The 16,142-nt window shown below is 53.5% G+C and overlaps 1 protein-coding gene across 1 annotated transcript in view; it reads right to left on the reverse strand.

Moving 5' to 3' along the window:
* The window catches only part of BMP7 (bone morphogenetic protein 7), an 84,585-nt gene extending 70,424 nt beyond the window's left edge, over nt 1-14,161 (reverse strand). Inside the window, exon 1 of the mRNA NM_001195158.1 lies at nt 13,738-14,161. Within this exon, the coding sequence (NP_001182087.1) occupies nt 13,738-14,155 (418 nt within the window). The 5' untranslated portion in view covers nt 14,156-14,161. The remainder of the gene's footprint in view (nt 1-13,737) is intronic.
* Between the last annotated feature and the right edge of the window lie 1,981 nt (nt 14,162-16,142).

Below are 16,142 nucleotides of genomic sequence, written 5' to 3' on the forward strand. Positions count from 1 at the left end.
GAAACATTAGTCGTCCACAGCAAAAAACTAGGGCACAGGAAGTGCCACCCCACGTAGTCTGGCACAAACAGAGTTCAGAAAACAAAGAGGAAAAGGTACAATTCTCCCGTGAAGTTTTTATTTTATTTCTCTTTTTACAGATGAGGCCGGCCCCCAGTCGAGTGTATGAATCTGAGGCCTTGTTTGTGCCCTAAGCTGGCAGGCTCGCGGATTGCTGGCCCTGACAGTTAGGTGTTTCCTTGAAACTGCATCAATAAACACAGACTGTAATCAGCAAGGGGCGACTTTCTAGTATAACAGGATTCGTAATAAGAAAATCAGCTTCCTGGTTCGTCTGTGCCCAGTCCACAACAGACTAGCTGCCCCTTGCACAGGGGATCACAGCTAAGGAAGGACCACCGACCCCATCCCGCATGGCTCAGGGCATGGGACCCGCGTACACCCTACTCTCGTGACAGAAGCCGGGCAGCGCCCGCCACTGCCCCGGAGCTGAGGCGAGCTCACACAGGACGTGTGCAGGCAGGCCAGCTCCAGAGCCGGCCGAGTGACAGCGTCGCTGCCAGCAGCTAATGTGCCCGGCACCTGCTGCCATGTGGCCCGTGCTCAGCTCTCCTCCTGCCCCCGCACAGCGCACCTCCCAGCAGCCCAGGAGGCAGGCGCCAGCGCCAACCCCGAGGAGGTCATGGGGACCCAGGGAATTACCTGCCCAAGGTCACAAAGCTGACAAGTGGCAGAGGCGGGATTTGGACTCGTGCAGCTCGACCCCAGAGCCAACGTCTTAACTACCTCCTGAGACATATTAGGGGGCCTTTTAAAAAACAGAAAACGGGGGGGCTGCTGGGATGAAGCAAACTGAGGAAGGGGCGCACAGTGTGCTCCATCGCCTTGGTGGGGACTCATAGCACACCCCTCACGGCAAAGACGCTGGGAAGGCTTCAGAGGAGAAAGCTGCTTAAATCAGAGTTTCCTCAAACTAGGAGCCCTCAGGGCTGGCCTGGTGGCATAGTGGTTAGGTTCGTGCACTGGCTTGGGCAGCTCGGGGTTCACAGGCCCGGATCCCGGGCTTGGACCTCACATTGCTCGTCAGGCTATGCTGTGGGTGTGTCCCACATAAAATAGAGGAAGATGGGCACATATGTCAGCTCAGTGACAATCTTCCTCCCCCCCCCCTAAAAAACCTAGGAGGGGCCCCTCCGAAAATCCAGGAGGAGGGCGGTGTCTGTGTGTCGCTGGACATCCGCAGAGGACGAGGCAGATGCCGCTTAAGCTTTTTTATCCTTTACCCTTTCTCAGGTGGAAGGTACACACAGCCTGAAGCAGGAGTCATGACTTCCATCATGGCCCAGATCATCACTGATATAGGCCCTGCGAACACACAGCCTCTGTCACAACAACTCAGCTCTGTGGCTGCTGCGTGCCAGGAGCCCCAGACAACGTGGGAACGAACGCTCACGTGCCAGTAAAGCTTCACCGACCCCGGAGTGTGCATCCCACCTAACTTTCACCTGTCATGAAATATCATTCTTCTTTGATTATTTATCAGGCTTTCACAAAATGTGAAAACCATTCTCGCTCACGGGCTGCACAAACACAGACAGCAGGCAGCCCTGGCCCGCGGGCTGTGCCCTAAGGCTCTACGGGTTGTCGAGGGGCAGGAAGAGGGGGTACGCAGCTTCCCTGCTCCCCGAGCCCCCCAGTAAGTTACCTGCTGAGAGGGGACCAAGGTGAGAGAGACTTGCCCTATTTCTCTGTTTCCTCCTGAGGGAAGTTGGAGGAGAAAAAAAAAAGAAAAGAGGGAGCAGTTTTAAGCGTGTGTTTCATAACCTTTTGGTATCATCGGACAAAAGGCGCTGTGCAAATATTTTGGTTCCCAGGAGACAATGCCTGCTCTTTAGAGATTTGACCTCCATTTTCGTCTCCAGGGTGTTTCAGACCCAGGCAGAGCTGGGTTCCCAGGAGAGGGCTCACGTTTTGATTGCAATCTGCGCTCCTTTCAACCGGAAAATCGTCCATCAGTCTAGAAATGCCGCTTCCCCCGCTCGCCCCACGGGCCGATGGGTTTGCGGGAAAGGCTCTCAAACCAATTTCCAAGTTTGAAGAAAGTCCTCCTAAAACCAGTGGTTCTCAACTGGTGGTGATTTTGCCCGCCAGGGGACACTGGCAATGTCTGGAAACACTTTTGGCTGTCACAGCTTTGGGGAGGGGCGCCACTGGCACCTGGGGGCAGAGGCCAGGGACGCCGCTCAGCATCCTGCAGTGCCCGGGACGGGCCACAGCAGAGCACCGTGCGGCTGAAAATATCAACAGGGAGGGGCTGGGACCTCACCCCAAACCTTCCTTAAAAAGGCACGTTCAACTTCCTAGGGCATTTGAGCCACAAGAGTCCCAGAGATTTCTGGATCTCCTTTCCCATCCTATCCCCCCCTCAGTATATCAAGACAATGAGAAGCTCAGGGTTTGAGTAGGTATAAGGCAAGCTGCTTCATTTATTGTTTCCTCCTAAAGGAAATGACCAACCGGTGCCTCCACCCTATAAACATTTACTAGCCCTGGAAGGTTCGGAGGCCCCACTGCCATTTTTAAGGGCTTCTCTCTCAACAAATGTTGGGTCAAATCAGTCAGAAAATGGAACCTGAGAAGGGGGAAGATGGCGGGGGGCATTTTACAAAGTTCAGGACCAAGAGGAAAATTGAAAGACCTAAAACGACCTCCCCATCCCCTCTTTCTTGCTCATAAACAAATGACTGCTTTATACCAGGCGTCCCATGAACGGAGGCAGACAGAGTTTTAAAGGTCTCGGGGCCCAGCCACGCGGGGTTTTCATTCGCCGGCTGAGCCTCGTCATGTTAGTGGGTCTGTAGCTTGACTAGTTATTGGCCTTTGGGGTGTAACGCCCTGAAAACAGCCCGGCTCTCCGGGACCCAAGCTCTGGAAACAGCGACACCACCAAGAGCCGCCACACCGTGTCTCCAGTAGGAGGGTTTTCTGGTTTGCTGGGGTTGGAAAAAATGTAATCACAAAGAAGAGTGAAGAGAAAAATGTAACAAATATCCAGGTACCCACAACTGAGAGGTAACAAGAGTTAGTATTGTGGTTTCTTCCTTTTTTTTTAAATAAACTTTTTATTTTAGAAGAACTTTAGTTTTAGAGAAAAGTTGCAGACTGTAGCGTTCCTGCTCACCCTTACTCAGCTTGCCGCAACGTAACATCTTCCACAACCACGGGACACGCGTCACAACTAAGAAATTAACATCGGGGGCTGGCCCCGTGGCCGAGTGGTTAAGTTCGCGCGCTCCGCTGCAGGCGGCCCAGTGTTTCGTCGGTTCAAATCCTGGGCGCGGACATGGCACTGCTCGTCAGACCACGCTGAGGCAGCGTCCCACATGCCACAACTAGAGGAACCCACAACGAAGAATACACAACTATGTACCGGGGGGCTTTGGGGAGAAAAAGGAAAAAATAAAATCTTTAAAAAAAAAAAAAAAAAAGAAATTAACATCGGTGTGTCACTAGTAACTCAACTCCAGGTTTTTTCAGGTTGCAGCAGTTTTCCACTGATGTCCTTGTTCCGTTTCAAGATCCAATCCGGGTACCACGTCGCACTTCCTAACAGTTTCTTAATTATTAAAAGGAAGAAAACTTGACAGGAGCACTTGGAGTTTATTTCAAAGTTCCCCCCATGTCACCCCTTCCTGCCTCCCCGAGGTGGCTGGTGCGGGTCCTCTGCCCACGTTTTCACGGTGTTACTACATAGGAATAACCCACAAATGATATATACTGTTATCTGGTGCCCTTGTCTGGGTGTGTTCTGACACAATGACAAACGGTTACAGCCTTCTGCAACTTGCTTTCTCCCTCCTGACATTCTGTTTCGATTCTACGATGATACATAAAAAACAAGTCCTTGCATTCCCTTCTGGTTTATTACAAATTTATACAGAAATTTATTACAGATTTATGTCTCCAATGCCCTGCTCGTGGACATTTAGAACTGTTGGTGATTTTATGCTCTTACAAACAATATGCAGTATTTATTCTGGTTCACGTGGTAAAGACGGTCTTTTCTATAGTGTCATGAGGTATTGCTACCAAAATGCCAACCTCCAGCTGCCTCTGGAATTTCCCCATCAAGGGAGTATGGAGCCCTGGCACACGGACACTCGGAGCCCTTTGCCCTGACAATTGTTTTTAAGCCATAGAGACAGAGGAGAGAGGAGTTCTCACAAGCAGGATGCTCCGAAAGGGGAAGACGTGTGCTGTGCATCTTTATCTCACTCTGCAGGGCACAGATCCACAGTCAAGGTCAAGAGCTCGGCGTCTGCTTTGGTGGTCTCAACACCACTCTTCTTGTGGCCCAGCCCCCCATTCCCACACCCCCAGGGGGCCAGGAACAGTGGCTGGCTCTCCATGAGCGAGAGCTGGATTCAAACACCAGCCCCGCCACTTCCTAGCCACACAAGTTTGAGTCCCTTCGGCTTCCTCCTCCCTCCAAGGGGGATATCACTTGCTTTGCTGAATGCTGAGAGAACTCAAGGATGAGCCTGATCAAGAAGGTTATTATCCATCCATTCCTGCCACAGAGAGATCTCGACCGTCCCCCCGCTCACTGTGAATCATTTCAGCGATGCATTTAGATAACGAAGGAGTCTCTGAAGTCCTTTCCTGGATTCAGCCATGCAGGATCCTGCCTGGACTAGAAGTGCCTCCGAGACCCAGAAAGAAAAAGCAGCTCTCCGGCTCCAGGTCCGACTTCACGATGAGGCAGCAACCTCGCAGCCCGGACAAACGCCTCTTCAGCTGGGACCAGCGTCAGGCTCCTCAGTTCTCTGGGTAGTAAAGTGGCTGAGAGACAGGTCCTGAAGAGGCGAGTGCTTTTACAAGTGGGACCGGAGAGAAGGGTTATTCTTGCCGACCCAAGTGAGTACCTCAGTGATGCAGAAGCTTCTAGAAACGCTGGTCTCCAAAATGGGGTGCAAGCACTTGGGGGAGGCAGGAGGGGACCCTTGGGATACAGGGGGAAAATATGACAATCACACTTAGGTAAATTTCAAGAACTGGCGGACACGGGGGAAGATAGAAATTTACCAGCTGAGCTTCAACAAAATTCTCTGCGTAACTGGGAGACGAGATGGAAAACTAAGGGGCTTGTTTTAATAACACAGCCAAACACTCACTGGTTCCATCTCCATCTCTGCATCTTGGGAGACAGTCTCTCGCCTACGACAGGCGGGTAGTCGCTAGTGCATTTCCCAGACACTTTCTGCTGCCCACCTTTCCAAGCAAGGGTGGAATTGTAATTTTCTGCCCACGGTGGGTCAGGTTTGACCAGGTGACTAGCTCTGGCCAATGAAATGGAAGCAGAGGGCCACGCCACCTCCAGGTGGAAATTCCACATTCCAGGTGCACAATTCACATGGCCTTTCCCTCTGGCACCGTAATTGGTGACATCTGAGGGGGTGACAATTCTATCAGCCTGGGGACCTGAGCCCCCTCCTGCCTGGCCAATGTGCAGAGCCCCCTACCCACCTGTGATGGAGCTAAAACCTAAGACAAGAGGACAAACCTCTGTGGGTTAAAAGCTCCTGAGATCCTGGGGTTCTTTGTTATCACGTGACGACTTCATTCATGCTGACTAGACAGGCGAAGGATCAAAATAACCAAAATTCAGGACCAGACCTTTAGCTCACTGATCCCAAACTGTTGAACTATGATTTTTGAAAGACATCAAATTCCATCACATTGAAGGATTTAGGGAGAGTGAAGTTAATCAAATTTGTCTTGCTAATTGATTAAAATTGCAATCTTTGTATTAATTAATAATAATTAGATGAAATGTGAATTCACATGAGAACTTTGTATTTTTTTTTATCTCTAGTGCCTCCTACTTACATGTCTATTTTAGTCTTTGTTTTATAAAGTAAAACCTAGCCTAAAACAGTAGCAGTTATAGGATTTAATTCTATTTAGGGTCTATATTTGAAAATTCACTAGTGGGGATGCAAGATCGAAAACCATTGGGAAGACGCTGCCCAAGAACGTCTTCGCTCTATCCACGCGCGCAGGCACCAAGGTCTGAGCACCTTCGATGCTGGGAGAACTCTGCGAGGCAGTGCAAAAGCGTGATTTCTTAGCAAGAATGTCTGAAAAAAGTCAAGAAGAGTCCTTTATCAAAGGCCAACACACACACAAGCCATTGAAACCACAGGATAACGTGCCTGCCTCTGTGTGCATTGTTAAAGTGCTGGGCAGATGAGCCCTGGGACCATTCTAGGCCAACTGTCAAGCTACGCGCTTAGATTTTCTTTTTTTTTTTTTTTTTTGAAACTACATGAAAGCAAGAGAGAGAGGCTGGCATCACAAGACAGCACAGGCCTAACTCCAATGCTTAAAAGCACGCAGCTCCTCGATTCTGGAAACAGTGCAAGTTTTTATTCACAGCCAAATTTAATTAAGCCAGACAACAAAAGACTGAAACTTGAAAGCTGCTCTGGGGAGATAAAGATGTGAAAGAACACGTGACCGCAAAGATGCAGGGAAACTCAATCCTCGCTCTGCCAGATTTTTCACACAGTCTCGGAAGAGCTGACGGGAATTTATGGGAGGCCGAGAGGGAGACAGCCCACCCCTCATCTCAGGCCCCGGAGACATTCTCTTTCGTTCCTCCGGTCTCCAGAGGCTTCTAAATACACTGAATCCACACTGGGCTTTATTGTAGTTTGACCCCAGCTGGGGGAGCGGGGCGGGGATTGGGGGGGGCAGGCTTGCACCTGCTCCAATAAAAAGTGGGGAAGTTGTGCTGTTCTGTTAATGAATGCTCTGAGCTTGTCACTCCCTTGAAAGAAAAGACAATTTGTACTTTGACCATCTTCCAGAAAGGCGTAGGAAGAAATACTCCAGTAATGCGATGTTTTGAAATTAAAACTTTGTATTTTGGAATAATTTTTCATTTAGAGAAAAGTGGCAAAGATAGTAGAGTTCCTGTACGCTTCTCTCTCAAGTTTCTGTTTTCCCTAGGAGTAACATTTTTAAATAGCCATGGATGCCAAAATCGAGAGAAAGAGTCTGCAGTGTACTCTATCTTGGTGTAAGCTGGTGTGCTCCTTCAGTTACCCGATCTCTGAAAGAGAAGGGGAGGGTGTGCACATGCGCACGCGCACACACACATCTTTGGTGCCATTTTCACGGCATCTTTAAAATAACACGGGTGGCTTAATCTCAGTATTTTAAGATTAAATACTCAAAAACTGAAATTTGGACGAACATACCAAAGTGAATGGTGATCCAGCCACGAGAATAAAACCAACAGTTACCATCTATTGTGCGCCAGCTGTGTGCCACACATGCGTTATGTGATCTTGTCTTCATGAGGATCTGTGGAGGAGGGGATTATCATCCAGCTTTATAAGACGAGGAAACAAACTCAGAGATGTTAAGAAATTTGCTCAAGGTCACACAGCTAATAGGCAACCAGAGTGGAAACAGACACATGGGTTTAGGCTGTGCCTAAAGAGAATCACTGTGGATGCCGTTCCATCCTCCCTTGCCAAGTCACACCCTCTGCTGTCACCAAGAACTTCCGTTACACGGCAGTGAAGCCCCCCAGCCCCCCACTCCATATATCACCCAGAATTAGCTGCAAAGTGTCAGGAAACTTGGCCAGGCAGCCCCGAGCATCAGCGAGGGCTGGAAGCCTTCACTGGGAAGCCCTTTATAGAAAGCCGCAGTTGGCAGCCCCCGCTCCTGCATGGGAACAAATTAACATTGGCATTCCAAACACAGGAAAGGAAGGAAATTGGAAACACAGTTTATGCTTGGCCGGCCCTTTGAAATACTGTACCATGCTACCGACATCAATTAATGAAAAGCAGGGTTGTGCTAAGAGGCTCTGGTTTGGAAATGCATTAACACACGTTAAACATGTTTGTACAGGAACCGGATTATAAGCAGCCTGGCTCCAAAACAATGAAGCAATTACCCTAGAACTGGTGCGCTCAGAGCTGTCATTAATTCAATCCACTCCACTGGGATCAGCGAGGCTTTGCGCGGCTCCCAACAACGCCTTCCGACACGAACGTTGAAAGGACAGCACAGCACATGCTACTCTGAGTTTCGCATAAGGAAGTGTCAAACTTCATGTGCTCCTAACATCCCCCCAAATCATAAACACTCCACTCGGGAGAGGGGAAAACAGACAGCGGGCGCCCTGCTGGCCATCGGCACCGCCACTGCACACTGGGTTCCAGCAGTTTTTCACTGGGGAAGGTTAACTATGAAATATCTGTTCCACATTAAGAAATACCGAGTCACATTTTTGTCAAATATTATTTGTCAAATGCCATTTGCTGCAAAACCCAGAATTCAATTGCAGCTGAGCACACAGCTAATACCACACGGTTCACATAATCACCGCGGTCGCGCACGGGGTCGTCTGCAGCAAGAGAACCCCCCTTCCTCCGTAAGCTGTTTCAGGAATTGGAAAGAATAGCATCTGAAGCTCTGGAATAAATAAAGGACTGTGCCTTGAGCTGTCCCATACAAAGGACCCAGCGCGCTGGGAGAAGAGACGCGAAACAACCAACGGGCAAGTGCCCGCTAAACACTTCTGTAAGAACGCTTAAGAGCAAAGATTTCAGATGATAAGGGTGAGTCTCGATATTTCTGCCTTGCAATGAAAGAACTGGCTGGCTCCTTGAAAGGCCAGCATCCTCAGCACGTCACACAGACATACCCACCTGCGGCGGCACCAAGGGTCCAGGCAACCGGCGTCACGGATGTCGCCGCCCTGCTCCCTCGCCCTGGTGACGTCACCCCTCCACTCCACGTTGATCTGGGATCCATCAAGTTGGAGCAATTTGGGTGTGTAAAGCTAAATGTGTTATCATTTCCACCACAAATCAACAGTTTCTCTGTAAATATTGGTATTTCCTCACCCCAGGAAGGCAAGAGGAGGCAAAATGGCACTGACGCATTTGATTTAAACTAATTAAAAGCAGAGGGTCATGCAATTCAATATATTGATTTTACCAGTGGGACTTAAATCTTTTATAATAAGTGTACACAGCTGCAACGCTCTCCCACCACCACGTTTTAAAGACTAATCCTCGCATGCCTCTGACAATAACATGACAGGTCTCACACATCCCTGCCCGTGCCCTAACCCCAGTGACACTGCCAGAGCGCATTGAGGCGAAGCACTGAAGCGGCCTGCCAAGAAGCCAGCGTGTCGACAGCCCCCAGCTAGGTCTGAAGAGTGAGCGCAGAAAAGTCAACGTGGCCAGCCATTTAGTGCAAAGGGCTGTCCATGTGAACTATTCAGCTGGCCACACGGATGGGCAGGCCGGGGAGGGTGGGGCTGGGGCAGTGCTGGGACTCTCCGATTCCTGCACCGGGCCAAAGATGACCTTACCCAATAGGGAAAAAAGATATTAAAGCCATCGGGGTGATCAATCAACTTAGATGGGACTCTCCCTGGAATGAAGTCATTACTCGTCTCCGAGTTCAGCGGACATGTGACATTCGCTCATATCGCAGGCATCCCCGTGGTCAGGGGACCCGACACCAGCTGCTTCGCTCAGCAGAGGCTTGATGGCCTACTATGCGATGTCAGCCCCCAAACCAGCACTCACAGAGCTGCGTCTGAGAAGCAGTTTCTTCTCTCTGTGCATCTAGACTCCTCCCTTCGCGGCCCCCACATCGCTTGCTCTCTGGGCCGCCACCCCTTCGATGGGCCACTCCACAACCGAATGACAACCCCGGGATCAAAACCAAAAATAGCCACCCAAGCTGGCATCCGGGGCTTGGCCTGAACCTGCCTTGATTCCAGAAGGGAAAAACAAAGAAGATCAAAAAAGTTCAAATCTGGGTCACAGATATCCTTTGGAGACGAGGGGTGGGGGTGGGGGGGGTGGAGAAGACCTTTGATTTACACAAGCAGGAAAATGAGGTTTAAAAGAAGTGATTTTGAAAGGGTTACTGAAAACACAGCTGTTGGTGCACTCCTATAGCGAAGGCGCTCCTCAGAAAGAAAGCAAGGAGGGAGAAAAGCCTGTGTGACATCTATATTAACCTCTGGCTGCTCACCAGCGAGGGCCGGCGCTCCAGCGCTGGAATGTGGAACAGCCCCTTCCAAATTTTAACACAAGCCAGGTTACAGCTGCGAACGCCTGCAGCCCGGCTCCCTTCGCGGAGCACCTCCCCGAAGGAAATTTTTAAACTGTAACAGAATCTTTTTCTAATACTCTACAGTGGTAGGGCCTGTTCTTAAGGGGCAAAAGGAGAGATCTTAATGCCAAACACTTGTCAACAAAAAGGATAGCCAGATGGGATAAAAGTCCCACAGCACAGCCTTCTCCCTGCTCTTCAGCTCCGTTCACAAAAGCCACTTTTAGACCCTGAGTCTAATAAGGATAGGTTTCCAACTTTCCCTTTTTTTAATTTAGCTTTGAAGATTATACAAATTCGGTTCCTTCATAACCTGGAACGGAGATAAATATGCATCACACACCCTTAATGCCAGCCGACTTCTTTGGAAGAGTCCAAAAGGAGCTGCTGGATTTCTCCAAAGAAAGCACGGTGGGGGACGATCTCCCAATTCAGCCTGCAGGATTCACAGTGCCTGGGGACAAGTCAAGAGAGGGGAGCCTGTTTTGAATTCCATTAAGAGTACACAGAGGAGTCGGGGGCTTGTTAATCCAAACCAGTTTACAAATCTCGCCATTGAACTCAAGGGGCCCAGGCAGGGAAGATGGGGGCCCCTCTGGCAGCTCCACTAGCATTACACGGGGCTTTATTGTCCAGGCTGGTCTTTGTCATAAGGTGCGGCCTGAAGTCCTCATTCTCGGCACCTGGTTTTGTCGTAAATTCTCCTCTAGTTCCCTCTCTAGTTTAGATCCTGCTCAGCCTGGCAAAAAGCTTGAATTCCGAGGAGAACGACTTATAGGAACAAAAACCAGTTTGGCTGCAGACAGAAGGAAGACTAAACGCACCAGGTCTGCAAAAGCCGTCAGAATTCAGGCAGAGATCCCCCAAGCACTGCAGGACAGCGACGGAATGCCGCGGAGGGCAGAGGGTGCGGTGGAGAAAGTCAGGCTCCCCTCGAGCTCTCCATCCACGGCCCCCAACGTCCCCCCACGTCCCCCGAATGATAACAAGTAATGGTTTGATTCGGAAAAGTGACATTTGCTCACTCAGGTAAAGTGTGAGACTAAATGCACCTCTGGAAAACTTTGTAAGTTACAGATCAATCATGATTTGCAATTCAAGGAAAAAGAGTGGGCTTTCTCAGCAAATCAGCCTCTAGACAAGTCTCCTACATACTCCCCTCCACCCCCACTGCCACCCCCAAGCTCCTCCTGCAGAGAAACTCTGGTGGCACGGGCAGGATGGCAGGGACAGGCAGTTGCTTCCTGCGCTGGTGCCGAGTAGAAATCAAAGGCCAACCTCAGAAGCACAGGCAGGAAGACTGGCCAAACTGCTGTCCAGTCTTCACCCAACTCATTACCTCGAGTTTTGGGGACAGATTGAGAAAGAAAACAAGGTCAGTGCACTCTGTTCAAAGCCACTGCGCCATCTAATTTGGAGCGATGTTCCAGAAAGCAAGACCCGAGAAAGTCAGGGCCGTCCCACAAAAGCCCAAAGCCAGCTCGACTGATTAAGAGGCTCAGACAAGCCGGGCTTTGTCCTTTCAAGATGAAAGAAATGGGTCTAACGGGGTTGAAAGGTGTGTGTAGAGCCAGAGGAAAACCACCCAGCTGTGGCCTTCTCATACAAGCCCCTGCTTGCTCCTGCCACCAAGGGGGAGCAAAGAGCCCTGCCCCAAGGTCCCCAGAGACAGCCAGTCAGCAACTTGGTCCTTCTCTGGGGTGGGGGAGCCCCAGGTCCCACGGTGCGGCTGGTCCATGAGAAGCAGGCCACTTTTCACACTGGGTTTGCAGAGCCTTCCACAGAGGCCAGAGCTTAGAAATACCTTTTTAATGACCCCAGCCAGGCGCTGAAGGCCACCACTGGGACCTGCTGCATTGACTGGGAGTCCTGGGTACCCAACAGACCCGAAGATGCCATAAATCTCCGCCAGAGAAAGGGCAGTGTTAAACCCCTCTTCAGGATGGCGACAGAGCCCTGCTTTAATTTACTTGTTTCCATGCACGTATTTAGAATTTTTCTTTAGTCTCCGGTACAGGCTATAAATACACAAGGTAAAAAAAAAACACAGATAGACAAAAGTGCTGACAATGAAAGATCAGACCCCAGCCCCCACTCCCTAAGCCCCAGCCCCAGTGCCGCCCGCCCCCTCCCCCCACCCGATAAAATCTATTTCCAGTTCACGGATGGGGACCGGACCATCCACAAGCACATAGGAAATCTCACTGACCGGCACCTTGATTTCTCCACCTCGTCCATCTCGGAGATGGTTCTAAATGATGACATATGGAGCGGCCTCGTTCTAACAGGCTGCGTAGTATAATTTAAACTTTCTTGAAGTTATTTTGGCATCTAAACCTCCCACCCTTTGCTCGCTGAAACTCATTTCACTCTTTGATTTTTGGCTATTATTAAGGACAGACAATGGCGTCCTGAGCACTCCAGGGACCTTATCTGGACCTGGAAGCATTAAGGTGGATCCCGCTTCCCCGCGCCCCCATCCACGCCCCAGGGCCCAGCGGGGGCTTCAGTATCATTATTCCTGTGTTGACACAGCGCCCGTGGGCGTGTTTGCCGTCCTGCTCCCTTCGGATTTTCGCAGCAAGTTACACATGTAGAATGAAAGCGGCTCAGGAAACAGCGCTATCGCGGCGTTTTATCTCGGAAACCAAATATTTGACCATCAGCCCTACTGCGCGCGCTGCCGGGGGTTAGTTTGAGCAAGTCTGGTCCATGTGGGGGCACAGATGGAGCGGGAGCCACTGCGCCCCCGCCGCAGCGCCAGCCTCCGGTCGCCGGGTCTGTCGCGGCTCCAGTCGGGAGCCGGGTCCCCCGGCCGCCCCCGGCGGTGAATGCTTGGAGATCCCGCGCCACCCAATCGCCAAAAGCCGCGGTTTGCGCGCCACACGTGATAAACGCTGAAAATGGATTCTGCCCGCCCGGGACCTATCATTAAATATTTAAAATAGAAAGCTCGCAATGGCAACGTTTCTTCCCCAGCTCCAGCCAGGAGAGCGGAGAGCTAGGGGGGCGCCCGGCGGCCGGGAGAGGGGCCCGAGGCGCTCCGGGCACGCAGCACGCTAAGGCGGGCGCACCGCGAGGGGACAGGTAGGGTTGCCAGGGCGGGGAAGGGGGCGCGACGCCCGCGATGCCAGTACCAGGCGGGGCTGAGAGGGACCCAGAAAGGGCGGGAAGGCAGCTTCTCCGAGCAGGGCCCTTTAAATCCAGGTAGCGCGGGCCGCGCCGGCCGGGCACAGCTCACATGACCGAGCCCCGCGCTTTGAACTGAGCCGCGGCTGGCCAGGCGCCTCCTGCCCGAGAGGTGCAGCCGCCGACTTAACCCCGAGGGGGCTTCGGAGCAGTCCTTGCCTCCCCAAATCTCCCAGAGGCCAGATGAGCCCGCCTCGCCCTACCTGGGGCGCGCACAGCTTGCGGTCCACTAGGACCTCGGGTAGGAGACCCTTGGCCAGGCACTGCAGTTTTACAAACGGCCAGGAGTGGAAAGATGGGCGGGCTGGATGTAAGAAGCGGCACCCTCCCTGTCCCAAAGCGCCTCCCGACCGAGACGCTCACCCCCTCCCTCCTGCCCTCACTCACCAAGGTTGACGAAGCTCATGACCATGTCGGCGTCGGTGAGGAAGTGGCTATCTTGCAGGCTGGCCAGAGGGGGGCCCTGGGTACTGGAGACGGCCTTGTGGGGGTAGGAGAAGCCCTGGCCGTCGGGCCCGCCGCTCTCCTCCACCGCCATGGCATTGTACAGGTCCAGCATGAACATGGGCGCCGAGTTGTGCTTGCCCTGGAGGTGGGGGCGCGGGCGATGGGGCAAACCCAAGATGGAGAGGATCTCGCGCTGCATCTCCCGCCGCTCCTGGCTGCGGAGGCGCCGGTGGATGAAGCTCGAGTGCACCTCGTTGTCCAGGCTGAAGTCGGCCAGGGCGGAGCGCAGCAGGAACAGGGGCGCCCAGAGCGCCACAAAGCTGTGGGGCGCCGCGGTGCGCAGCGAGCGCACGTGCATCGCGCCGGATCTACGCGCGACCCGGGCTCCGGGCACCCGGCACCCGGGCCCGCGCCGCCCCAGGTGGCGGAGGGGGGCAGGCGGCGGTCCACGCCGCTCGGTCACTTGCTGCAGACGGGCCCCGCTGCGCCCGCGCCGGACATGGCCCCTCCCCGGCCGGCTGCGCTCTGCGCGGACCCCCACCGCCGGCTCAGCTCTGGCCCCGGGGCCCCTCGCCCCGCACTCGCCCGGGCGCACCGCGGGGCTTGGAAACCGGCGCGAGCGAGCGAGCGAGCGAGCGAGCAAGGAGGCGGGCGCGGGTGGGAGGAGCAGCCAGCACACCCAGGAGCCGGGAGAGCGAGCGCCGGGGAGGCAGTGAGGCGGCGCCGAGCGAGCGCGGCTTTTTCCCGCTCCTCTCGCGCTCTCGCCCTCGGGCGGCGGCGACCCACCCTCCTCCGAACTCCGGCGCCGAGAGCAGGGGCCCGGGGTCGCTCTCCCAGCTCTGCGCGCCCTTGATCGCACGAGAGGCCGCCTCGGGAGCCCCAGAGTGGTACGCGCTGGGGCCTGGGAGGAGGAGGAGGCGGAGGACGGGCTTCCAGGGGCCCCTCCCGCGCCCGCGGCCTCCCACCTGCCCTCGGCCCCGCCCTCCCCCCTGCTGCACCCAATGGGTTCATTCATTCCTTCTAGTGCGCTCCACAAATATTTACCGAGTGCCCACAGGGTGCCCAGCGCAGGGCCGGGCGCCGCGGGGATGCGGAGGCAGGAATCTGAGCCGACCCTGTCCTCTCCGGACTGCAGTCCGGATTGGGAAGGAGGCCTGAGCGGGACCCGTGGGATTCAGGCTGCGGTGGAAGAAGTGAGGGAAAGCGCAGGAATCGGAGAAGGCTTCCCTGGGGAGGTGACCCCCGGGCCCCTGTCGTCCCTCTGCCCCCGCCCTTTACTGCAGCCACGCCGACCCCTCTGCGACTGCCCAAACTTGTCGCCAGCTTGTCTTTGCACTTGCGATTCCCTCTGCCTGGAGCTCTCTCCACTCCCTTCATCCGCCCCCACCTCCATCAGTGCCTAGGTTGGCTGACCCTCCCCTCCAGGTGCCACTTCCTCCCAGAAACCTTCCCAGACCAGCAAAGCTAAGGTTGCTTCCCGCCTTAAGAAACACACTTGTTTTCTTCCTTTTAACTCCTCTCACAGTCTGAAATTACTGTTTGAGTCATCCGTGCCTTCTTTATTGTCTTGTCGTCCCCACTGGAAATGGAGTGTCCTGGGGGCCCAGGCTGGCCTCCCCACGTTGCCCCTTCAGCCGCCATGCCTTGACCCCTGGGCCTGGCAGCCACGGTGGCTGCACAATCATTATTTATTGAATGAATACATGAAATTGTGTGAGCTGGAGAGTTCCTCCCCACTCCTCCCCTTTGGGGCCCCATTTATTTCCAAGCACTTCTCGGCCTGAGACCAGACACCGCCTGCCCACCACCCTCGGACCTTCCCCATGGGGCCTGCCGGGCAGTGTCTGAGGAGCACGCAGCTGGCCTTGCAGCCAGTTCACCTCCGAGGGTCTGCGCCTGGGACCTCACCAGACAGACAGCCCCTCCTGGCATCCTTTACCCCATATCACAGAGCCCAGCTCACACGGGGGCTGGACATAGGCGCCCCAGACAACTGAGAACCTGCTGTGGGACCTTAAGTGAATTACTGCTCTTCAGAGCCTCAGTTTCTTCATCTGTGTAAATGGGAGTAAAGTAACACTTTGCCCGGAGCAGCAGTGAGGACCCTGCGATCAAGGTTGCGCCTTGCCTCCTTCCCCTCTGGGGCTGCGCCTCAGAGGCAGACCCACAAACCAGAGCTTCCCACGTGATGGGCTGCAGGCAGGATGGCCACAGGCAGTGGGGACAGGGCTTTCCTTTGGGAGGGGTCTGGCTAAGCCTCACTAAGGGCCGAGAGAAAGCGCCAAGAGCTGGTAAAGAGGTACCTGGTCTTCTGGAGTTTTCTGGAGCAGAGGTGGCTCTGCCGT

This window comes from Equus caballus, chromosome 22, assembly GCF_041296265.1.
Source record: "Equus caballus isolate H_3958 breed thoroughbred chromosome 22, TB-T2T, whole genome shotgun sequence".
Lineage (NCBI taxonomy): Eukaryota > Metazoa > Chordata > Mammalia > Perissodactyla > Equidae > Equus > Equus caballus.